A 24560-nucleotide genomic window follows, 5' to 3' on the forward strand; every position below is an offset into this window, starting at 1 on the left:
TTACACTTAACAGCCAGTTATTGCGCGCACACACACACACAGAGCATACAATTTACTGTAGTTGGCTGGAGTGGACTGCAGTCCTTCACTCGGTAAAAAAACAAAACAAAAAAAGATGAGAAACCAGTGAGAGCTTATTTGCTGATAGCTCAGTAAGTGAAGGGATAACTTAACTTCAGCTTTCTTGTCAATAACAGAAACAGAACAGTCTGAATGTATGTTCCAGGGCAACTACCATGTTCAGTATTAGGAATATGAATGCCAAAGAGAAACTGGAGAAAATTACTGTCATAGCATCAGGTTCAAGGTTCAACTCGAGAAAATCAATAGGTGTGATTCCTTGAAAATTAGCAGTGCAGGATCAGCACCTCATGTCAGAGACAGGATTATACTGTAGCTCACCTGTACCTAACCTGCATTTGCATATTTAGGAAGCAGCTCAAAGCTTTACACAAATACTCTGAAGAGATCAAATCATAACATATCTGAAAAAGTGAATGTGACTAGCAGAAATTTTACACATCACTCAAACAACATCATCACTCTCTCTGCAAGATTGACATAAGGTTAATTTAACTCTCTCAATACAGAACAATATCCCTACAGTCAGGGTAAAGATCTGGAAGAGTTTCATGTTAAAAGTGAAGGAGTAATACCAAGAAAAAACCCTGCAAAACAAAGTGCATAGCATCCATTGACAAAAAGAAAACAGAAGCACCTCTCAGTTCAAACACGTCAAGTAATCCAACAGGACAATAAAATCGCCGATGTAAACAGCAAAAATAGATAGCTTGCCTGTTTTTACTGGTGTACATGTCAAAGTACTTCAAACTAAAAATATTTAAGAAATCTGCCCATTTTCCATCTGTTATATTTCTAAGAGGGCTAACTGAAAGTTCATGTGAAAGTTCATTTTAAGTTCAACCATGTCATATCAGGTCATTTACAAGCTAAAAGTTCATAGCAAGGTTAGGGTGTGTTTTTTTTTTTTTCTTTTGGAAAAAAAAAGACTAGTGGCTAAAAGCAGCAAGCTGGCCTTATCAGACTGCCATTTGGTTATGTTGCATGAGCAGAAGGTTCACTGTACAATTTTACAGTACTTTTATTATTGAAGCAAAATATTTTTCATGCTACAGTGTTTTGAGTTTTATCACAGTAAGTTTTTAATTTGATATTTCAATTGTTCTAAAGTTTTATAAAGACACTTGGCATACTGTCACAAATAAGTACCATTAGAATGACAAAGGATATACAATACAGATGCAGTAAAAACAAACTTCAAATTACTGTAGCTAAACATTTTTTTCAAGCTGCCTTATCCAACCTACAGATCTTCAAATCTGTTAAGCCTGTGTTTTTTTGTTTGTTTTGCTTTTAAAGCTAAATCCAGAACATACAATATATATCCATCTTTAGCCTACTGGCTGTTGAGAGTTTCAAGGAGAGCAAATCAACTTTTTTGAACAGAGGTTCTCTGGTGGAAATCCTGCAGCTAAGCACACTTCTACCACTTAAGATGATCCAACTAAATGTCTAAGAAAAAACACCATTACCAAGTAGTGCTTTGAAAGGCACAACTTTCCATTGTTACTAACATTTCAAATGCCATATGAGAAAACGTGTACAAAACATGCCTTTTTTTGAGCAAAGAAACTGAGCTGCAGTTTAGAAAACCCACTGAAATCATAGCGGAGCTGTCTCAACGTTGCTCACACAGAATACATAGTTTAAAAACTTGGTAGGTGCAAGGTGTGCATTAAAAAGTAAAGCAAAAGGAGTAGTGATCAAAGACTTAAATTAGTCAGCCAGCAAGATAAGTAAGAGTATAGTTAAAATTTCTAAAGGGATTTCTAGCAAAAGTCCTTGAAAATTTAATACAGTATCACACTCTAAGGAACTGACTTAGCAAGACATGTGCAGAGAAAACATGGAAATTAAAGTAACTGCTTTAGTTTGATAACCCAGTTCATTGTCACAGATCTCTTAACATGTAAGTGAACTAACCTGGAATTTCAGTGATGGAAACTTCAGAAAAGTCACACGTGACATCTGGTAAAAGATAGCGCTGAGGATTGCCCAATTCATACACTAACTGTTCAGCTACAGTTCCGAAAGAAATTAGTCCCCCTGTGTCTGGTGGTTTGGAAAGAATGAAGTCTCCTTCAGAGGAACATTCTACAATTGGAAAGCCTATGTTGTGCCTAGAATATGAAAAACATTGAAAAAACCCTATAAATACAAAGGGGAAGCAAAAAGAAAAAAAATGAGTAATGACATACCAGAATTTTATGGTAATGACTAATTAAATAAAAATGACCAAGAGTTAGAATATATCTGGTTGTTTCTACAGAAACATACACAAGAAAAAGCATTGGACAAACTGCTCAACCAAAACAATAAGAGGATACATTTTATTGCCTGGCAAAGGAGTGCAGATACAACAAGAGATACCAACAGTAAACAGATGGAAGTGGGGAAGGGAACAGAGAAGGACACTTACAGAAATGGTTAAAGTAGAAAGAAGCTGAAATAATTAGAGGACTATGATTAAAGACGTAAATTCAGAAGAAAAAACATGATTGCTAGTTTGGCTACAGCACCACACACAGCATGAAGGTGAAGACGTGTAAATACATCCTGCACTCTGGATTAAAAAAGCAGTCAAAGCAGGAAGAATAATAGACTGTGCTGGAAGCCTCAGAGATGAAGGGAAGTAGGAAACAGGAATAATCACACCTATTAAGGACAATTTCACATGTTAATAATAAATTATACAAGAGAAGTTATAATCAGAAAACAGAAAGGTATATTAAAGTTAAGATCTTCAGCCCAGAACAATAATAAAAGACAGAATGAACAGAAAATTATGAGGCATAGCAAAAAGAAAAGCAGTAAAACAGAGAATTATAGACATGTTTGTAAATGAAAATACTCCTCCTCACACATTCTCGTAAGACTAATATACAGAAAGTGATCAAATAACTCATAGTAAGATGCACATGCTGGTCATTACAGTAGCAGGGCAGAATTTTCAGGGTTATGTGGACGAGATGTACATATCTGCTTTCCCAGCTAAAAAGCGTTTATTTTACTTACAGAGAATTTGTGCAAAAGTAATGACTTAAAATAAGAAAATAAATTAAGAGTACCTGAAAATTAAAATAGAGCCCTAATAATCTTCTAAAAATGCTACCTGGCTCACCCCTCTCTCACAGGAATTTAGAAATTTCTGCAAATAAAGTGTCCCAGAGACACAAAAAGAACAGAAAACGAGGAGTTAAGAAGATACAGCTGCTCACAAAAGCAAAACTGTTCTAAAAAGGTCCTAATAATGAAAGGTGGTGAATATCACCATTCTCATTAAAATCAATGACCCTCAGATCCTTTGTACATACTTAAAATCAGTCCATCCCTGAAATTAATTATTTTTGGGTGCTAGTGGGAACAACGTGCTGAACATACAAACAAATTGGTTATCAGCAAAGGTTAGATGAACATAGTTTGTATAACATAAATCCACAAAGTTTTGAAGGAAGTAAGCAAAGAAACCAGTGAACTCTTAAGTGACATTTCTAAAAGTTCATGGGAGTTTGAACAGATTCCTTATCTTCAGGAAGCTTCAAACATAACCCCGTTATTAAAAAAAAGGATTAAGAGACAAGCTCTGTTACCAGAGATCAGCAACTTTAATACTGAGAGGGAGGACACCTAGAAAAGCCCATGACAGATCAGTAAAAATTATACTTCATTAGACTGGTCTTTGAAATGAAGTATGTAACATTCAACGTTTTAAAGTGTGACATAAAAAAACCCCTCTCAATTCTTGGTCTTGAACATTAATGTACGGTAACAGACTAACATACGTAATTATCCCAATTTTACAGGTAAGGAGACACATACAGGAAGCATCATGATTTGCCAGTGTTACACAGCAGGATCAGTGACTGAACAAGGCTAGAATTAAGGAGCTTTTACCCTCTTCGTGCCGTGCTTGTGTGCTTTGACCCTACCATCTATCCGTCTTGTCTTAAGGCAAGAGCACCAAGTGCCTTGCTAGCAGGCTCAATGCAGCTTACTTGAATCACCCAAAAGTGAAACCAATTCCAAGAAGACAGATTACCCAGTGAAGTATATCCCCCTGCAGTGACAACTGGTATCCTTGCTGCAGCCCAATTTGATTTAAGTCATCAGCACATGCAACTCTTATGACACATTCCTGCACCTACTCCCCCAGTGATCTTTGTTTTGAAGGAAGAAGAGGTAAAGTGTAGACACTCAGCTTTCTACTCTGAACCATTGAGTAACATCGATTAAACTTGTTTGCCCAAGCTCCGCTCTCAAAAGATCCAAACCATTAAAACCAAAAACCAACAACAATATAGTGAGGGGAAGAGAGAAATGTCACCCCTAAAATGGTTAACATCTGGCAAACACTTAAGTCATTAGAAGCAGACCAATCATGGAAGACAACAGTATCAGTATAAACAACGCTATCATTCAGGTCCCTTAGTATGCAAAAAGGACAGACTCTGATTTTCCTGTTGTCTTAGGGCCATCAAAGTCAGAGGATCTTTATGGCGGAATTTTTTATGCTGTCAGAGTAGCTGGAAGGAGATCATATAGGTACAAATGTACTTTCTGGAACAGACTCTAAACTGTCTCTAAGATTGAGACATATTTGCTATATAAAAAAAGACACTCAGCTCTTACCACTTGCAGCAAAGTGTTGACCCAAAGCTTGTAAGAAAATTGTATGAAGGAGAGAAGACATTCTAACACACACACACACACACAACACCAAGCAAAAACCAAAAGAAACACAAACACCACCACCCCCTCCGAAAAAAAAACCAAAACCCAAAAACAAACACAAAGGGAAAAAACAAAAGTCTTCCTAGGAAAGGCATGCTGACACAGGACACTAGAATGTCCCAGCATGATAGGAATTTTTAGCTGTATTTAAACCATTCTGAAATCCACAAACCAGAAAGTCAATGAAAAGAACACTACAATCTGTGACTTACTCTTTGGTCATCTCTTTCATTGTTACTCTGTTTCAACAGTTAGTGAAGGTATCAAGGAAGACGTTTTCCCTTCGTCTGAGGTAAGCGTGAGGGATATTTCCTTCTCAAGGTCCAACGCCACCCATGAACTTTCCTGAATGCTCAGTTAGTTGCAGAAGATATGTGTTCTCCCAGGCCACGTCAGCCCTGAAAGCTTCCCTCGCTTTTCAACAATCCAAAACATAGATATGCAATGAATTGAGCAAGAAGTCCCCGGATTCCATCTGTATTGTAACTGGATAACTGAGAAAATACATACATGCTATACTGGCATCTGCTACGAGGTATTTTCAGCTTTGAAACAAACTGGGCTAAGTCACCCCCTATGGCATGATTCAGTCAAGTGACAGCTACTTAAATCTAGTGTTAGAGCTCACTAACAGCAATAGCTACCTGGATGGGGTATTCTAGCACATACCACAGGTACTATGATCACACCATCACCCTGATCAGCGCTTCCACTGAAAGAAGTAACTCTGTCCGATTCACTGGTAGGTTTTGCTGAATGACTACAGACTATATGACATCCACCCTGCAACACGCCAACTTTATGCTGGCCACAACCCACAGCCGAGTTGTAATTTTGTACAGCGTAGCAGGGGAGTTAAAACACAGAATTATGAACTTGAACTTCAGCAGCAACTACAGTCATGGCATCAAAAGTGGCACCCTTCAATAATAAAAGAATTGCATCAGTTTAGTGACAAAAATCCCCTAGTAGGATGGGGCAATATCAAGCAATGTAAACAATCCTGAAAGGAAACTACTAAAATTAATTCTATTATATGATTTTGTAATTAATAAAATACAATACTAGAGAGAAATATGAAAGTACTACTTTTAAAACATTTTGAGCAGTTCTTTTAACTCAGAATTAAAATACAGAAGCAATATACATCAGTTTGTGAAAGGTGATGACAACTACCATTCTTTTATCCAAAATGTCTGTTTCAGGTTGCATGCTTGGTATATAACAATTAAATAAATTATATGCCTTAATAAACCAGAGCACTGAATAAATCCAAGCTAAGATTAAACCTCAGAAACCCCCTCCAAGTTGAGGTCAGGTGAGGAGTTAACAGTTAAAGCAGGTCCTCACTGACTACAGCACAAGGTTAACAAAGTTCCAAAACCGGTTTTGCTGCTGAAGCCACCTTCTCATCAACCACCTATAGCTGCTGTCCTACTCCAATAGGAATCAGGACCCTAAAATTGAGACCCCTGTCAGTTCTCTGCCTGCCAACGACTTACTCTTGGATTAATTTTTTCCATGTAAAATGCTGTTTTTTCTTCAGTTTTGGCTCTCAGAAAGGTTACAGTTTATGGGCATGTCACAGGTGGTTACATGAACTAAGTAGAAACCTCCTCTCTGTCTACTCTTGGACAATGCACTATTCATTCAACCTCTACGCAGCTATGAAGACAGCCTTCCTTCTTGTTTTGCCGCGTATCTTACACCATTTGCATTACAAAAAAAATAAAATCCATGATCAGCACTGGGTCCTGTTTGGCTCAGGGAGAAAGACATTGTCCGAGATAAAATAGGTATTTCTTCCCTCATAAGGTGCCAAACCCCTCAAGTATCTCATTCTGGCCACTACCGTTAGACTAAGGAAATTACTGGTGACAAAAGATGGGACAGTTAGTGTAGTAAATTTACTTGCAGGGGAAGATGCTGCAAGAAAGGAAACAAAGAACAAAAAAAAGCCACAGCAATGCATGTGACATGGAAGCGAACCAGGGTCCAACTAGGCTGTGGTATGAACTTTTAACTTTGCAGCTAATGCAGTTTCCTGGGATGTGATGCCATGAACATCACACTGAGGAGAGCTCTAAGGCAATCTTCTCAACTCCCTGGGCATGTATTTTAACTGCAATGCTATCAAGCAAAAAGTAGAAACTGCTACCATTTCTGGCTGTGTTTTTTCAACCAATTCAAAACTGCTAACATGTGTCAGCACAAACTTATGGGTAAGGTATATGCATCTCTTTACATGTAGGTACCAACATGCTTCCTAACTTCTGCTCCAGCTCCGATTTAGGCAAAATTTATTGATTGCATCACTTATCTCGTCTGACTAGGGCATTTCAGAGTACGCATCGTATGTAAACTCTTAATGCCTAGACAATTTCAGGCCAATCAGACAGGCTGCCTGGTGTTTTCAGCTGCCTGGAATAGATGGTGCTGCAGAGAAAAAGGCATTCCACATTGCTTAATTTGGGACTTGAACAGAATCCAGCATGTGAGTCCCAATCAGCAATCTGGATCCAGCCCTTAAGAGACTGCAACTATTGACTTACCCTTTTGGTCATCCCAGGCCAGAGGATTATGCAGTCTCAACCATTGTACACTCCTGGCTTAGGGCAAAATGTCAGTGTTTATCACCTCCTCAAAATGATTACTCTACTGATCAGCATTAGTTTATTCTCTCCTGCATTTCAAAACAAAACAAAACAATGTACTAATCACCCACTGGCACTAAATAAGAGACAGCAATGTCTGGGATTAAATGGAATTAAATACAGAGCTGTGCATTATCAATATAGTTCCAGCATCACGGTTCATTTTGACACATTCCGCGAACTCCCTATTGAGTGCTTTGCATTAGACATTAAATAGGGAGCAGTGATGTATTACCACTCCTTCTGACCGTCTGCTGACATATATTACTATACAAATAACAGAAAAGGAGTAAGTGCCTTTTTTGATAACATTTACTTAAAATCGGTCATTTAAGAATGCACATTAGTCTTCTATAAACTGTGAACTAATGGTTTCTTGCATTTGCTCTGCCAAACATCAGAGAATCCACACAAGAGGTGAGTCAAGCAGCCTTCCTCTCACTGGAAAAGTAAACAGTATCTATCCCCTCTACATGTTTGCCCATTTTCACGAAAACTGAACGAAACTTTACAGCTTCAAGATTTCTGCCTTTAAGTCAAATACATTAAGGAGATATACCCAGCACAATTAAAGAAATCCCAGTGCCTTAGGTCAGCAGACAGAAATCAACTAAGTCTGGCTTCTATCAACTAAAGTAACTCGGAGAGTCGTGAGTTGGAACATGCACTTTACTTGTTTTACATTAAAAACTTACTTTACCAAGACAACAAAGAAAAAGAAAGAATAGCTTAGGTTTTAATAGCTAACCATTCAATGGCCACAATATACCTACATGAACATTCCTGAGACTTAAAGCACCCTTTTGCAGTAGAATTGAGTTCCCACAAGTGGTCTGCATCAAATATTACAAGAAAATTAAAAAACCAAACTAAAAAACTATGTTGGATAAATGAAATGGGTCCAATCCAGTGCCTCAATACTCATAGGGACATGATAATATATGCATGGAATGTGAGCTCTGACTCTGACTTGCCCGGCTTTACTCAGTTTAAAGTGCTCTTGTTTACATAGTTTATTATTTTTGCTTATACATAAACAATAGACAGCTAAGGTCCATAAACCTAAAATTTCATAAATTCTTCCTTTTTTTGCTTAAAAGTTAGAAAAACTCATACACATCAGTCCTTAGTAGTACACCTACCCCTTTTTCAGCAGCCAAAGACAGACAGCAACGTGGACTACTGTTCTCAGGGAGAAAAAAACCCAAAAGATAGTCAAAAAATTACCTGAGTCTAATCGTAACCAAACCTACGCTCTGCAGTAAGATGTGAGGAAAAGAGAGAGATTGCCCTCTAGTGTTTAGTCACCAGCGAACAGCACAAATGCTGTGAAAGGTTTTCTTAAGCTCTAACGTGAAGGTCCAGTAAATGTTTGCAAAGCTGCATTGTAAGTGGTCTTGGCTGCAGGAACACACTCATGGCAGTGAGACATTCCTATGTGAAAGGCACTTCTAACTACAAACACAGAGATTTGACTTGGCTTCTTCCCCCCACATCTAATGACTTCATTGGGCTGGTTTGGATTTAACCTTATGTAGCACAGACGCTGTAATTTACTGAGATCTAAATGACACACGCTTATTTTCAGGAGACTGCTAAAAACATAGCTTTTCTTAAACGAAGGAGAAATTATTAATAGACTACAGTCAAGTAACTTCTGCAAACTCTGTCAGAGCTCTGTCAACCTATTTGCAATATAAGTAATGTTGGTGACAGCAGTTATTGCATGTTTTGGTCATTACTGAAACTATGAATTATCACATTATTATTGTGCGTTACTATGCAATGCATTATCTGTATACATTGAAAACGGATTCAGACTGTCTAAATAACAAAAACCCCACCCCACCTAGTTTCTTTAACTTAAGGAGTCAACAGGTTACTACTAAGCTATCAAAAGGAAAAATGCATTTTTCTGCAGCCCAAGTATTTCCCCTTCCTGCATTTGGGCCTAAATATAGTAAACAACTATTTATCGGGGTGGGAGGGGGAAGCAGCAAAGCTCTCTGACAAATCTCCTCCACTCCTTCCTTCCCGCTGTACCCTAAATGGATGTGCTAAACCACAAGTCCATTTTAGTCAGTCTTCTACTCTGCCTCTCCAAATACAAAATTAAAGCTCACACATTATTTTGGTTTTGACTAGTTTTAGGAGTTTATCATACAGGCTGACGTGTAACATGCTTTTATTTCAATAATTTAATATTAAATGCCTAAGACTTTCTGAATTTGCAAACAGAACCACCAGTTTTAAGTCACCATGATCAATTCTTTAGTACACTTAACCTGAAGGTAAATAAGTTAGTTATATTAGCACAGATACGGTCATGCACGGTTCAGAAGTACGCATGCAGATCAATGGGGACAAGGTAACACAGCAGTATTGAGTGCTAACCTTCTATATTCTTTAGTAGTGATTCAAGTCAGCACCAGTCAGCTCTATAGCACAAGACTACTATAATTTTAGAGACAGTTATATGATTTTTACATACACACACAAAAGTATTAGCTATGCATATACAATGTACTCATACCTGTCCATAAAATTAGCTATCCCCGGTCCAGTAGCTCATCGCTTAGTATACTCAAACTTCCTTTTTTTTTTTTAACCCAGCTGCCATTTGTCACAGAAAAATTCTTAAAAATAAAGAACTACCAAGCATTTTAATAAGAAAAGTAATATTCTGGGGTTTTCTTTCATTCTTTTACAGAGCGAGGTCTTTTGGAGTCACAGTTACTGGAGATTTTAAGAAATTTCATGATACAGCCCAATAAAATCATCAGGAGACATATCAAAATAGGAATAAGATTAGCAGTTACAAGTTTCCAAACTGAACAGAGTGTCTCGTTACTGTAAACCCTCTCATTTGATTTCCCATTGAACACAATAGTGAAGAGTAAGTGCAGTTTGTTCAGGGCTAGTAGCCTTCTAACAGGTGAAAAGAAATGTCTGACCCTGTTTCTTTCAATGCTGTATGTGGCTTCACCTGTAAATCAGCAGTGTTCAGGAACTCAGAAAAGCAGAATACATCTTTCAGGATCACGCTCTGAATCAGAAACAGTCACTACAAGTAGAAGAAAAAAGCTTAGCAGCCCTAGGGAACTAAGGAGAGCGGCTCTTCAGATTACAGGGCACAGTGTCCTGCTGGTTCATCCACCTGGACTACAGGCTGCCCCCAGTGGCCTCCTTCCCAGAGTCAACTTGGGAGCAAGAACACACCCGATGAAAGCCACCCTTATCTCCTGCATGTCTCCCACTGCTCTTCAGCCCTTTCCTCCATAAGGTAAAGCAAGCACTGTCTTTCTCATGACACAGCACAGGGCACGATTCCTCCCTCTAATCCCAAGGAAAACAGGAATAAACAGCAGCCAGAATCACTAATCCTATGCAAAAGATGTTCCCTGACTACTTTTAAACTACTCTTAAAAACAAGTTGGTCAAAAGCAGGCTACATTAGTCCTTTCTTGTGGTACTTCTCAGTGGGCAGAAGGACCTACCTACATGTTCAAACCTACTGAATTAGACTTTCACAAGATACACACGTAACTTTTTGAAAGGACTGACAGCTCAACACATTTGTGGAGATCAGGTCATACAGCAGGAGAGAACTGTGGCATACACTCATCCCTACCATAGCAAATTACATAAAATTTGTGACTGAACAGTAGACAACTCTGATCCAACTGAAGACTGATGAAACAGCATCCACAATATGCACATTGTCTTTTCTGTGACAATCACACATGAAAGCCAGTAACAAATCTTTCCAAAAGCAGATGATAAAAAAGGAATCAGAAAAAATAATCTAAAAGAAAAAGAAAATCAAAGGGCTAAATTTTTTTTCAAATCATCTGCTGCTTAGTTAAGAAAGAAAGCCCCCAGTTGACCAGAAAGGAAAACTGCAATAGGGAGAATAGAATTGTAGAAGAGTAACATTAAGGCAGAAAAATATCAAGAGGCCCATATTGCCTCCCCCAAAAGAATAAAGCAGAAGCAGTTTTCACAATACAGATAGTAGTGGACCAAAGACGAGGTTTCCTACTATAACACACATGCTGATGTCACTGTTACCTACCAGTCTGGTACTGCATGCCAGTCAGTGAATATTCCACCTGTACATTGAGCACCACATTCAATGAGATGACCTGCAAGGCTGGGAAAATGGCATTCAAATAACTAAATATTCTGTAAAAATAAAGTTTCACAAATCCAGCTTTAAAAATATAACAGTACAGTGGAAATAAAGCTAAATAACGGAACACGCTATTTTTTTCCTCCATAGGCTTCTAATACATTTCTAAATTACACATTAAACATATCAAGGGATTCTGAAAGATGAATATATGAAGAGTTGAAAGGAGTAACTTCTACATGAAGAATCAAATTAATTTCCTGAAAAAAAATGAACACCTAAAAGACTACCTGACACTAAGAACCAAGTTTCTTCGGTCATTTCAAGAATTCTATCTAAATTCAGCATCTTAGCAGTCTGCACTTTGTTTAACTAAATATGCAAAGCCCATTTTTAAACCAAGATTTATAAGATCTCACTTTCAATGTGAAGGACAGAAAGTAGTATAATTTTCAAATCTTTGATTGTCATAGTCCATAAACACTCAATAGAATTACAGGGAAAATCCTCATCTCTGTCATCCCCAATTCACTGGAGCTGGAGCTTAGCTCCACATTTATTCTTCAGCAACAGAAGGTCCAAGCATACTACTACTAGGTGTACTCAGGTTACCAAAGTAGTCACTCATTTTTATGGACTTCACAGTCAGATGATGCCGAAAACTAAATTAGGTGACAGAATTTTACCCTACGCTTTCTGCATCAGATTCCTAACCTTAGGACTTAAAACTAGGATTTGCAAATGGGAGTACTGACACTGAGCTTCTGCAAAACCATACATGGATGCTGACCTCTGACTGAATCTCCTTCTGTGCATCTTTGAGGATAAGACCTGCTACCATCTCAACTATCAACTGTGATGACCAAACAGTGATTCCCAGCTTTTTCTGTTTGGTCATCACATCCTTCCCTCATTTTGTTATTTTAAGTAGTTCCAGAATGAAGTTTCTATAATTTCAATTCCAAATGAGAGTATTAAGTGAGCCTTAAAAAAGAACCCAAAACCTAACAAAAATATTCAAATAAATTAATTCAGTAATAATATGCAAAAATCACTAAGTGCTTAAAAAGTTCTGTTATCCTGACATTATATGATACGAAACATAAATTTACCCATTTCTTCTTATATCATTTACCTTCCCGCAGCTAGCAAGTCAAATTCATCCCTATTCCAGCCAAACTAGAAGAAAAATACAAGCATGTTACATATATAGAAGTTTCATACAGTACAGAAGAATGCATAGTATGTTCACTGCTTTGAGTAACAATGCATTGACTATATTTTTACTTAACTGCAGAAATCTAAAGAACAATAATTGGCAGGCACTGTACATGTATTTGAGTTTCTATACAGTAAATTAGTAAAAGAGCTCTGATGTATTTCAGTTTTCCTCTTATTAATACACCCAAATATAAATTCTCAAAGTCACACCCTCTTCAAAAAAATTGGAAGTGCAATATTCGTATCATTCAAAATTTGCATAACCCAGAGGTTTAAATGTCTAGCACCTATTTTGTGACATGTAAACAAACCACTATATTTTTTCAATATTTGAAAACTATCAGTTCCTGGAGTACTACTAGTCACCCTTAAAAACTGTAAATATGTTTTCTGTTTAACTAGAAATTATTTTCCCTGAGTTCACCACAGTACAAGCAATATATTAATTGTTTCTTACTTAGAACTTCGCAGAAATCTCCCTGAAACCTTTAAATAAATTAGATAAGACCTCTCTGGAATAGATAATATTGACAGCTATTTTGAGAATGTAAATAGCTAGAAATAAAATAACAAGTCATAATGGCAATTATAAATGGGAGAGTTTAATTCTCGATTAGGCAGTGTTTGACATGCATGAAGTCAGAAGAGTATGAAGTTTTAGAAAGGATGTTTGTAACTGGACACTAACACATACCCTCATTGTTTTTTAAATACGCACCAAAATAAAGCTACCATACTTCACAGTGTGCAGCCATTCACAAAAATGTATAACCTATTCAAAATACTTCAGAAAACCACATTTCCTGCTTCTGTAATTTGTTGAAATTCAACGAATTTGAGAAATGTTGCATTGAAACTCGACTACTTAAAATAAAAACTGCTTACTGACTGAAAAAGACCAGTGTTTTAGACCACCTCATGTGCCTTCCCCTCCCCAAAACCAAAGTGAGCTCTACTATCACCACCTTGTGGTAAAGAAAAATATACTTGTTTCTTAACCTTACACACCAAATTTTAAAGAGGGGGGGAAAAAAGCAAGAGTGAAATACTGGTGAAACATGGTAAGACTTCCCTTAACTTCACAACACTTTCCAGCTTCATGATACCTAAGTTCATAAATATCCCTGCTATAAGTTTAAGAGAAGTGAAAGCTAGCAACTTTCATGCAAGTAAGGAAAAAAAAACTTAAGGTGCTCATTATTTTTAATTTAGTATCTACATTTTCGTAAGAAGCAAAAGTTGACTGAAAATGATTGCTGAATATTCACTCACATATGTTCATTATCATATGGAAATTAACTTGTACTTACAGAATGAATGAGCGGTCCTAATACAATCCCACTGTCAACGCATCTACCTGTCACAACAATATCGGCTCCAAGGTCAAGAGCCCTGCTTATTGGTCTTGCTCTAAAGATGACAAAACACAACGGTAAGTACCTTTACTTTTTAAAGCATCATTTAAAAGAGAAAAAAGAAAATCAGGTCCCTGCCACACACAGGATAAAAATCACTTAAAAATCCCATAGGAAATCAATGAAATTAATTTTAACAACTGATCTGTCATTTTGTACATACAACAAGAATATTTTAAAAAGCAATCATCAGAACACACTATCAAATTCAGGTACCTAAATGACATAATTGAACCGCTTGTCTTGATGCTCATAGAAACTGTCTTGAACATAGTGCATAAAGGGTCACTTCTATTATCAGTAACAAAAAATAGTAACTGTTTTTCAGAGATTCATTACTCTTATTTCATTTGTAGATGAGTATCTAAAGACCAATATTCTTCACAGAGAAAGCTTGGTGACTTTGCCCTCCAATTTGAAACCTTTCAGGTCAATTTTCGTTAGTGTTTTCAGAACTTGCAATATCAACCAACTTCAAGAGCAGCATTGTGCAGTCATCATTTTCAAAGAAACTCAGGCAACAGATTTTCCAAATTGGCCAGGTAAGAGTTGGCCCAGTCAAAAATCAGTCAGGCTTGAAAATATTCACCCAAGTGAACCGCTCAAGTTTATACACTTTAGCAAGCAAGCTTTGACTAAAGTGTGTGGCTCCTGGCTTCTAAACTCATGCTATCTGCTGGATCCTTCTATTCTTCATGAGATAGGCAGGCTGAAAACACAAACCACGTAAATTATGTGCCTTGAAGAACAAAACCACGAGCAGTGTTTTTCTACAGTTTCTATAGACTTAGCCCCGTTTTTGTCAAGAAGCAAGTTAAGTAAGTTAGAAGACACAGACGTTTTCTTAGTGATGTAAACATAAAATGTAAGTATGTACTTTTTTTTCCCCAATGCTGCATGAACCAAGGGATACTAGCTAGAACAACAAGCAAATATACAGCATACAGAAACAATTTACACCTCTGGGCATAGCATTAAGTAACAGTAACAGGTAAAAAGCACAAATGGGGTTTCTGCATATATATATACAGGATACTGATAGAAAAACTGTGTAACTACCTTTAAAAAGCAGTAAATAAAGCCATTTGGCTCTTATTGTTAAAAATGCACATGAACTCAGTCCATACAACTCCTAATAGCCCACATCAGGAGGGACAGAAGAAACACTTCAGAATTGATACCCCAATGCAAATTTTTCAGAAGGAGTTTACACACTTGATTCAAGAATCAAACTGTAAAGATCATCAGATTCAAAGAATTAAAAGTGAACTATCTACACACAGATTTTACCCAATACACTCTGATGTTGACTTGTTTTACAGGCATGTATAAATTTATCATTTGTTTTACGAATAAGCATCCACTGCTGATGCTGTCAAAGACAAATCTAACTTACGAAACAACTAATTTAAGAGGCTGGTATTAGCTTTACATGTCAATGCAACTGAGATTAAAGGGCCTATAAAGAAATACCACTTTTATTAGAAAACCAAGAGTCCGCTGTTCTAGCATCTGTTAATGAAGCAGAGAGAGAGGTAAAGGATTTTTAAAATGCCTCATCCTCATACTAGCCTGCTTTAGTCCTCTCTGCTTTGATTTGCCTTGTTTTTTTAATTTGTGAGTAAATCATGAATCACCAGAACTGAAATGAACGCTTTCTCACAATTACAAATCTTAAACATTATTTCTTAGATTTCATTTACAGTTACTGACGATCTGCAAATGTTGCAAGTCAAAGTTTAACAAACAGAAATCCAGCAACAACAGAAAACACTAAATATGAATTCAAAAAGACTCATCTATTAAAAGGTTCTTATATTACAGAGAAAAAATACATGCTGTATTAGGTACAGCCATATGCTGGTATCTGCCAGTGATGCATTTTTGGAAAGTGCAATGATAATGATAAGAGAGCACAGCGGTTTTTCCATAAAGATTAATGTAAAAGAGCGGAGACTGTGCAGACTTTAGAAATACACTGAACAGAAATACAAGAGGGATGATACATATATTTGATATGGAGGATGGAAAAGCAACAACAGGATCATCAGGGTCATCAACTGGAAGAGATACTGGCTTTTAGGAACACCTGACCATTGTCCCATTTCTCAGTCCTTCCCCTTTGACAGAGTTGATTGACACTGATTCATCAGAAGAAGTTAATAGTGACAATGAAAATGCGACTGTTCACAAACAGGTAGGTAGAACACCTACATTTAGAGATTTATGGGAGCCTTTAGTATCATAAAGGAGGCAAGGGAGGTCTTTCAAAACAGTGATCCATCCTGGAAAGCCAGCTTCCAAAATTTCAACGGTACAAAGCCTGACACACAATGCAGCGCAGCCTAATGGAACCTCCTACAGCACTCAGAACATGTCCCAGTACTTTAATCCCTCAGTTGCACTTTTCTAGTGACAGCATCCTAAACAACTGCTCCATGCAGCAACAGGATGCTTCACGTATGAAAAAGGATTTTTGCAATTGTTATAATTAAAATAAAACTATTTTGGCTTGAACTAATACCTGAGGATTCACAGGAGATGTAATGCTAAGGAGTCACAACTGGCAAGGTTCTAAATTAGAAGTTTATTTACAAGTTGCAAGCAAAATTTTTTTTCTGGTTGACTGAATAATGCAAAGGTGAACCTCACATACTAGGTGGCTCTACTTACAAACCAAAACAATTTCATGTAGTCAACGTGTTAAAATTATTTTTCCATAATAAAACCAACTTCTTAAAATAACTCACCCAAGATACACATTCATGCTATGAATGCTCTCTGGAAATTGTTTGCCACTCTCTAAATCAGTGATACCAGCTCCTTTTAGGTTCTCTTTCTGTTAGAAAACAAACAAAACACCAAATCTATGAGTATTTTGTAGTATCTACTGTAAGCCTTTTATCAGACAATAGATCCACTTCATAACAACCCTAAGCAAAGTATAATCATTAAAATTAGAAACAATACAAATAAGTTGAATGGCTAAAAGCCCTAGACACACTTTTAACCATAGTTTTCCAGCTCACAGAAAAAAAGCCAGTCTATAAAGAATGCTAGTCCATTCACAGATGATCAACTACAATGAACTGGTATATTCCTTAGGCTTTTAAACCGTCTTTAATTGCTGCAGGACTGAATAAATCAAACTCTGCAAACAGAAATATGTCTGCCATAACAGCAATGGTGGAGTGGCCAGAAAACAAGTCTAATTCTGCAGCTTCAGGTGATACTTAGAATACATTGTGTTTCCAAAGAGGTAGTAGGTGGGGGGTGCAGGGGACAGGTTGACCACACATTAGGCAGCTTGGGAAACCCAAGGGCCAATGACTGCATAGACTCAATGTCTAACAACAGTTACAGGGGGGATCTATAGTGTGGAAAAAATCCTCCCATTTTGAATTAACTTGGTATTTTATGTTAAGGATTGAAATCCTCCAAACCACAAATAACATTTCTTAGTGTAATTTATGATGTTTGGTATCAACAGTGAAAGCTGTCTCTAGACAGTAAAAGTTGTCTCTTTTTGTCTCCTCTAAGTTATGTACTGATAATAGCATAGAAAATAATCCATTTCAGATCAGAAACGTCTATGCCAAGCTCAAGTAACAACCATTTCACTGTCGTACCAGTAATGGAATTCTGGACCACTGATGCTAAAGTAATTTCAGTAGGGCAGAAGTTTCCTGAAAGGAAGTCCAAGCACTGCACATAATTTGCAAATAAAGAATCTTATTTGACCATCTCCCACATTCAATAAAATGCAAGGAGTAACAGAGTCTACACAGATAAATAATTTTCCAAGTTATAGGCAGAGATTTAACCATAGTGCAAGCCTATCCCCTCTCAACCACTATCAATGTATAAACTGTTTTCACAGTATCTCTTCATGTATGGCCGACACTTCTTGCGGAATCAGACTTCATACATAAAACATCATCCTTTAAGTCAAAAAAGCCATATATTTCATCTCTAGATTTCAAGATTTTTTTAAAATATTAAAACGTCAATCCTTCCACTTAACATTACCTTACTGGCTATAAACTAATTACTTAAAAACAGAAAAACAGCTACCTGTAAACAAAATAACAACAGGAAATGCCTGTTAACTATTAAAAACAGTTAGAAGGGATGAACATTTGAACACACGAAAACTACACCACATTTAAATTTAAGAGATTTAACGTTCACGATTATTTAGTTTAGACAGAAACAATAAGTAACACCACATCCTAGCTCCTCCTGCAGAACAAGCAGACCTTAGATCAGATTCACAGTTTGCTTCAAAAAGATACACAACAGATACACAGTCTTATAAAATTCACCCCCAACACACAACAAACTTAAGATGTGCTAAGAACTGTTTTCATGCATTAAAAAAATAAAAGGAAGCAACAATTTTTAGATGCTTTTAATGGTAGAAGGCTACTGGATAAAGATACACAAAATAAGCTCCTATAGGACGGTAAATGCCATCTTCATGCTACATAGACTAAAATAATTTCCACAACGCTACTAAGCATTAAGATAAAGTAAAATACCTCACTCATTAGGTCATCTCCAGCAACAACAGCTATTTTCAAATCAACATCTGCTTTCTTTGCCACCTCCTGAAGGGCAGCTGCACAAGCAAGTGGATTAATTCCACCAGCGTTACTGATGACACGAACACCTAAACAAAAAAGACAAATTAAGTTCAGCAGCGTCAACAATCACTTGTATTTTAAAAACAAAGCGTGCTGAAACACAAGCAAGGTGTCATCTTTGCAAGGTGTCATCTTTGCAAGGTGTCATCTTTGCAAGGTGTCATCTTTGCAAGGTGTCATCTTTGCAAGGTGTCAGACATCTAATCAAGTAAAGTATTAAAATCACATTAAAATATGAACGTCATTTAATCTGTGAAAAGATCGGAATAAGCCAATGCAAAATTGTTTACAGAAAAAGAATTGTTATAGATACTTCTCATCTTTCCTTTATGCCCAGAAGGAGAAAGTGACCAAAAAGACATACATGATGAGGCAGACAGACAGAATCAAAGCAGCTCCTACAGGAACAGCATTTGACACCAGTCACTCAAGCATCCATGCTCTCCAAACAACTGAATTTTAGCAGAAATATGCATCTATCTCTATAAATTCCAGACTGTGTTAGCAAGGTATCGGGTACTTAGAAGTAATTCCCTTTCTCCTCTCAAGCTTAGAAAGTTGTGAAATGTAAACAGAATGTAAACAGAAAAAAAGTCATCAGAAGATAACTGATATTCTAGAACTGTATGGAAATGTTAAAAAAACTTTTAGTTTGCGTTGAAAACACCTAGATCTCACGTTTTAACAAAGATCTGTAAAGCAATCTTCCACTCACAAATTAAAGATACAATAAGAAATATATGGAGATATACGTATATATTTATAATTACAGCAAACATTTCAAATTAACCCAATTTAAACGTCCCCGTCAGACCTGCACTTCACATCTATTACGATGGGATTTTTGCTGACGTTTAAAACATTATTCCTAGAGGACAGCAAAACAGAAGCTATACAAAACTCATCTAAAGCAAGTGAACTTAATTAATATACAAACTTCTGCAAAGAGTAGCATACCTTTCCTGTGAATATCTTTTATATAGGGACCCATGGCAGCAGAGACAAAATCCGGAGTGTAACCTAAAACCTGAAAGAATTAAAAGCTATAACCATTTGTTATGGTTAAGTCAACCCAATCCCTTTTCTTGGTTAACAGAAAAGAGAAAACAGGGAAGATCAACTAGCCATCAAAATGTTCGGATAATGCTATAGAAAAGGATGTGAACGCTTTTACTAGATGAAACTGAATATATGGAAGTAAACAAATACATGCATGTAAGAAGTATACAAAAGCAAACGTGTCCCCATAACCTGACATGTTTTAAACAGCCTCCGAGCGTGATTTGGGTCGGAGGAGCGCTCGGGAGGCACCACAGCCCGCCCGCCTCACCGCGGGGACACAGCCCGCCCAGCCCGGCCCTCTGGCCCGAGCCAAGCCGGGCACGCAGGGGCTGGGCAGCGGCTCCCGGCGGCTACTTACGGGAGACCGGGCTTTGGCGGCCGTCAGCAGCGACATGGTGATCTCCGAGAGATAATCGAAGACGAGGAAATCCAGCTTCCCTCCGTACAGCAGCTGCGGCACTGGCGGGGCAGGGGAGAACCCGCCGTCAGCACCGCGGTACCCCCCCCCGCCCGCAGCCCGGGGGCCACCCGGCGCCGGGGGCAGCGCCCGGCGGGCCCGGCCCGGCCCGGCCCGGCCCGGCCCAGCCCAGCCGCGGCGCAGAGCTGAGGCGAGCCGGGCCGTCCCGCCCCTGCCCTTGGTGACGGCCTTGCGGGCGGCCGACCCGCCCCTCCCGGGCGTGCGGCGGCAGCCCCGGCCCGGCCGCTTACGCAACGGGGCTGTTCGCGGCGCTCGCAGCCGCCGCTCGCCTGCAGGCCCGACCGGCGGCCCCACCAGGCCTCGGCGCCCCAACGACCGCCCCCGCCGCCCAGCCGGGTCTCCCCGCCGACCCGCGGGCAAGCCGCTGCCGGCCCCGCGCCGCCGCCTACCTGCGGCCGCCGTGTCCCCCCAGAAGCCCGAGGCGCAGCCGATGCGCACGGCGGCGCCCGCCGGGGGCTCGCAGCCGGTGCTGCGCCGCCTGCTCCAGCGGGACGGGCGGGCGGCGGCCCCCAGGAGCCCCGGCCCCCGGAGCCCGAGCAGCGCGGCGCAGCTCATGGTGGCGGCGGGCGGGCTGGTGGGCGCCGCCCCTGGCTGAGGCCCGGTCCCGCCCCGCTGCCCGCCCCGGCCCGGCCCAACCCGCGGCAGCGGCCTAACAGATTGATGGGGACGCGCTGGGGGCCGGTGGAGGTGGTTGGGGAAAGGGAGGGGAGAAAGTTTGTGAACCCCGACTTCGCTTGGGGAAATGACAGGCGCTCTGGGAGTCGCCGCTCGGCCCGGCCGGCCCTCTTTGCTCAACGCGTAGCGCCAGGCCAGGGAACGGCTGTGGTGGCTGCACGCCGGGATGTGCCTGAACGGGGCGTCCGGTTTGGCTCTGGTTTTGTTCTGGCCCGCATTGGATGGGGATCAGTGGCAGACGGGTTTGGGGCTGCTGCATCCCTGAGGTGCTGCAGGGTTGGCAAGGGCGCCAGTGTCACTACCGAAGCACCACGTGTGGGGTGGTGGGGTTAGCCTTAAGAGTGGAAACCCCGTTCAGGGTTGTGGTGACGTCAAAAGCTTGTCGGATAGTCTGCTAATGAAATTTTTATGAAACCCCTTCCTCCTTCCCTCAATAAAAAAATGTGTGTATTAAAAAGTCAGACTTTCTGTGGGAGTACCCATCTCAGTTTTGACAGGAAGGGTTTATCAGGTCCCAGACTGAATTTCTAGTCGGTGGACATGAGGTAAACGTCACCAAACCAGCAAATTCCCCAGTATATGAGGAGGAACGATTTCCCAGTCTTGAAGCCTGAATCGGAGAGCTGTCCTTGAACGTCTCCACAGAGGGCTAATCACGTAGAGGTACTTCAGAGGGACTCCCTGTCTACAGGAAATCCACATTGTTCGTCTGATGTGACAAGGGCTGTGACCGAATCAGTCTCTTAGGTGCTAATCTCATGCCATAAATGCTAGGCCTCCCTTAACACGTACGCTTTGACTGTAAGTGGTTTTGAATTATCTCTTGTGAATGAAACAATAATAAAATCTGGGGTCTTTGCAGGAACGCTGAAAAATACAATGTCCAGTGCAACACTGACAGTGCTAAGTATATAATGACGAGAGCTGGTTTTACTGATGTAGAAAGTAGCCATGTTGAAAATATTTAAATAGGTACTTTTGCAAATTGTTGATAAATTCTCCAAATAGCCTAATTTCTAATTGCAGTTAGATATGATGCAGTTGAGAGAAGACAGAAAATAGTCATGCTGTGGTCTTAGAATTTGGTTCTTTATTTAGGGAGGGGCAATGTTTTCCTATTGCAAAAAGGCCATCTCAAGCACCATCTTCTAACCTTCTCAGTGCCTAAGAAGTGATGAACAATTACTGTCCTAAGTTATTAAACAGGCAGAACCAAGGACGTCACAGAGAAAGAAAAGTTGCTTCCCTGCACCTAGAGAGGACCTAACTTTTGATTATTAAATGATTAAAGTATTTAATTATTATGTTGAAAGCCTGCAGGTTTTGAGTCCCTATAAACTAGTAAACATCCAAATAATCACAGTGGGAAAAAAACATGTTGTGTATACATAGCTGACTCCAGATAGCTTTGTCCTAAATATGTTTTTATTGTAGGTCCTTGAAGTAAACTTTGAAGCAAGAACCAGAAAGAGCACTGTCTGGTACAAAATACACAGCTATCAATATAGCCATAAAGGCAAATGCTTTCTGTAGTTAAATTTTAAAGTGTCTTCCATGTGTGTTTCAATATGGAATACATTGCAGTAAGGTTCCAACATACTGTAACGTAGCAGGAAACATGGCTAAGCCTCAGCAAGTCTCCCAACGGGCTCAGATCCCATCTTGAAATTCAAATGCAGTTTACCTTGGCTGAGACTCCATAATCCAGTCTGCAGCTCCAACTCTCTTCTGTGCTTAAATGTATCTAAAATAAATGCCCATCACTAACAAACATAATCATTTATAACCCATAAATGTAAGTAAAACTCCTGCTGAAACGGGTTAGGCTAAATTTTCGTGTTACCAAACGGAATTTTGGGACGTGAGAAGACAAGGCTGCTCAAACAAAGCGAGCCGGAGGCCGGTAGATGGCTGTGTTTCACCACCATCCACATCCACCGCACATGCAAAACCATCCCTGGCCCCCAAAATTGTCATCCACTCCCGCCAGCATCCCCTGTGCTGTCTGCACTATGCAGGGAGGCAAATGTGTGCATCTCCCCCCAGATGAACAAATGCATTTTATCCATATTAAGATGTAAATATTCACACGCACATGTGTACATGGGTAGAACAGTCTTGGAGTCTAGAAGGTGCTTTATTCTTTTAACTTCTTTCAGATATTTTTGTAGCATGGATTTTGACAGCAGCTGCTCACGGTTCTGCGATGGGCTGGATCTTGCTTTGTCAGAAACCATTTTAAAGCCCTTATGGAGCACGAATACAATTTTAGCAAATTTGCATATAGCTGTTTACATGTGTGTGAGAGAATTAATATCCAACATGTATAAGATACTAAGACAGTACTGCAGTAATTATTAGTTCAGAGCTCATTGTTTCATACGCGAGGTTAGGATTGTTTTGATGAAAACAGAGGCACGTTGTTTAGAGGCTCTTTTCCAGGTAGGCTTGGGAAGCCATGTTCTGTGATGGTCAAGTTATAATTTTGAGATTTTGGCGTTTATGTGACTTAACAGATTTTAGAAACAGTTTATTGCTCTCTCAGGACATCAGATGGCACTCTGTGCTTGTCAGTGAAGCCCAGAAGCTACAGTCAGTAACAGCCTATGTGAAATTCATACACGGAGGTGCTAGTAAAAAACTTGGCTCAATTTGTGGCCTATATAGGGGATGTGGGTCAAGAATAATAGATGCTATAACTCTGTCGCATGGTAGGAATCCACATCCATGCTTAATGTACAACTTTTAAGAATAGGCCAGATTTTTTATACCTCTCATAAATTGTGAGAAGGAAGGGGAAAAAATTCTTCTGGCTTTAATTTTTAACCTGGAGAAAGAAAAAGGTTACAGAGTAAAAAAATAAATTCAAGCATATAATTGTTTTCCTGTTCATGGTTCAAATGTATGTCAGTCTGAGATTCAGTTTCCTTCACTGACCCTAAATACTTAGATTTGCTTTTATTATGCTGGTGCCATTAATGTTTCAAATGTAGGCCTGTGCTTCCCTCCCTGTAAACAGATTTGTGCACCAGCGTGGAGCGCAGATGATGTGTAAAAGAAATGTGACATTCATTTTTCTACTACCATCATCCTGAATTAATAGCGTTCAGACCTAATCCTGGAAGTCAGGCAGGACAATGCGGAGTACATTTTTCCAAAGCAAATACACTTTCCATCATTTTTCTAGGATTTTTTTGACAGTCAGGCTTCCTCTGATGGCTTAAAAAAGTACAAGCAAAGTATTTCACAGGCCAGGGTTTTATTGTGAAATATATTACATTTTTGCTCTGTTTCCTTTAATGTCACTGTAAATAAGTTCCAGTCCAAACCAATACTATCAGCAGATACTGACAAATATTTCAGTTTATTGAGGAGGCTCTGTTTAGTTTATTGAGGCTCTGTCCTCTCAAGTAATTACAAAATATTCAGCAAATATTTGAATTTATTACTTATCTCATTCCCACA

The 24560-nt window shown here is 39.2% G+C and overlaps 1 protein-coding gene across 1 annotated transcript in view; it reads right to left on the reverse strand.

Moving 5' to 3' along the window:
• The window catches only part of LOC104258444 (uncharacterized), a 65836-nt gene extending 44861 nt beyond the window's left edge, over positions 1 to 20975 (reverse strand). The window contains exons 1-9 of the mRNA XM_059818209.1: positions 20810 to 20975; positions 20301 to 20401; positions 19838 to 19907; positions 18776 to 18906; positions 16985 to 17073; positions 14130 to 14229; positions 12734 to 12777; positions 11542 to 11619; positions 2005 to 2201 (exon numbers count right to left, since the gene is read on the reverse strand). Coding sequence (XP_059674192.1) covers positions 2005 to 2201; positions 11542 to 11619; positions 12734 to 12777; positions 14130 to 14229; positions 16985 to 17073; positions 18776 to 18906; positions 19838 to 19907; positions 20301 to 20401; positions 20810 to 20975 — 976 coding nt within the window. The remainder of the gene's footprint in view (positions 1 to 2004; positions 2202 to 11541; positions 11620 to 12733; positions 12778 to 14129; positions 14230 to 16984; positions 17074 to 18775; positions 18907 to 19837; positions 19908 to 20300; positions 20402 to 20809) is intronic.
• Between the last annotated feature and the right edge of the window lie 3585 nt (positions 20976 to 24560).

Source organism: Gavia stellata, chromosome 5 (assembly GCF_030936135.1).
Source record: "Gavia stellata isolate bGavSte3 chromosome 5, bGavSte3.hap2, whole genome shotgun sequence".
Taxonomy (NCBI): domain Eukaryota; kingdom Metazoa; phylum Chordata; class Aves; order Gaviiformes; family Gaviidae; genus Gavia; species Gavia stellata.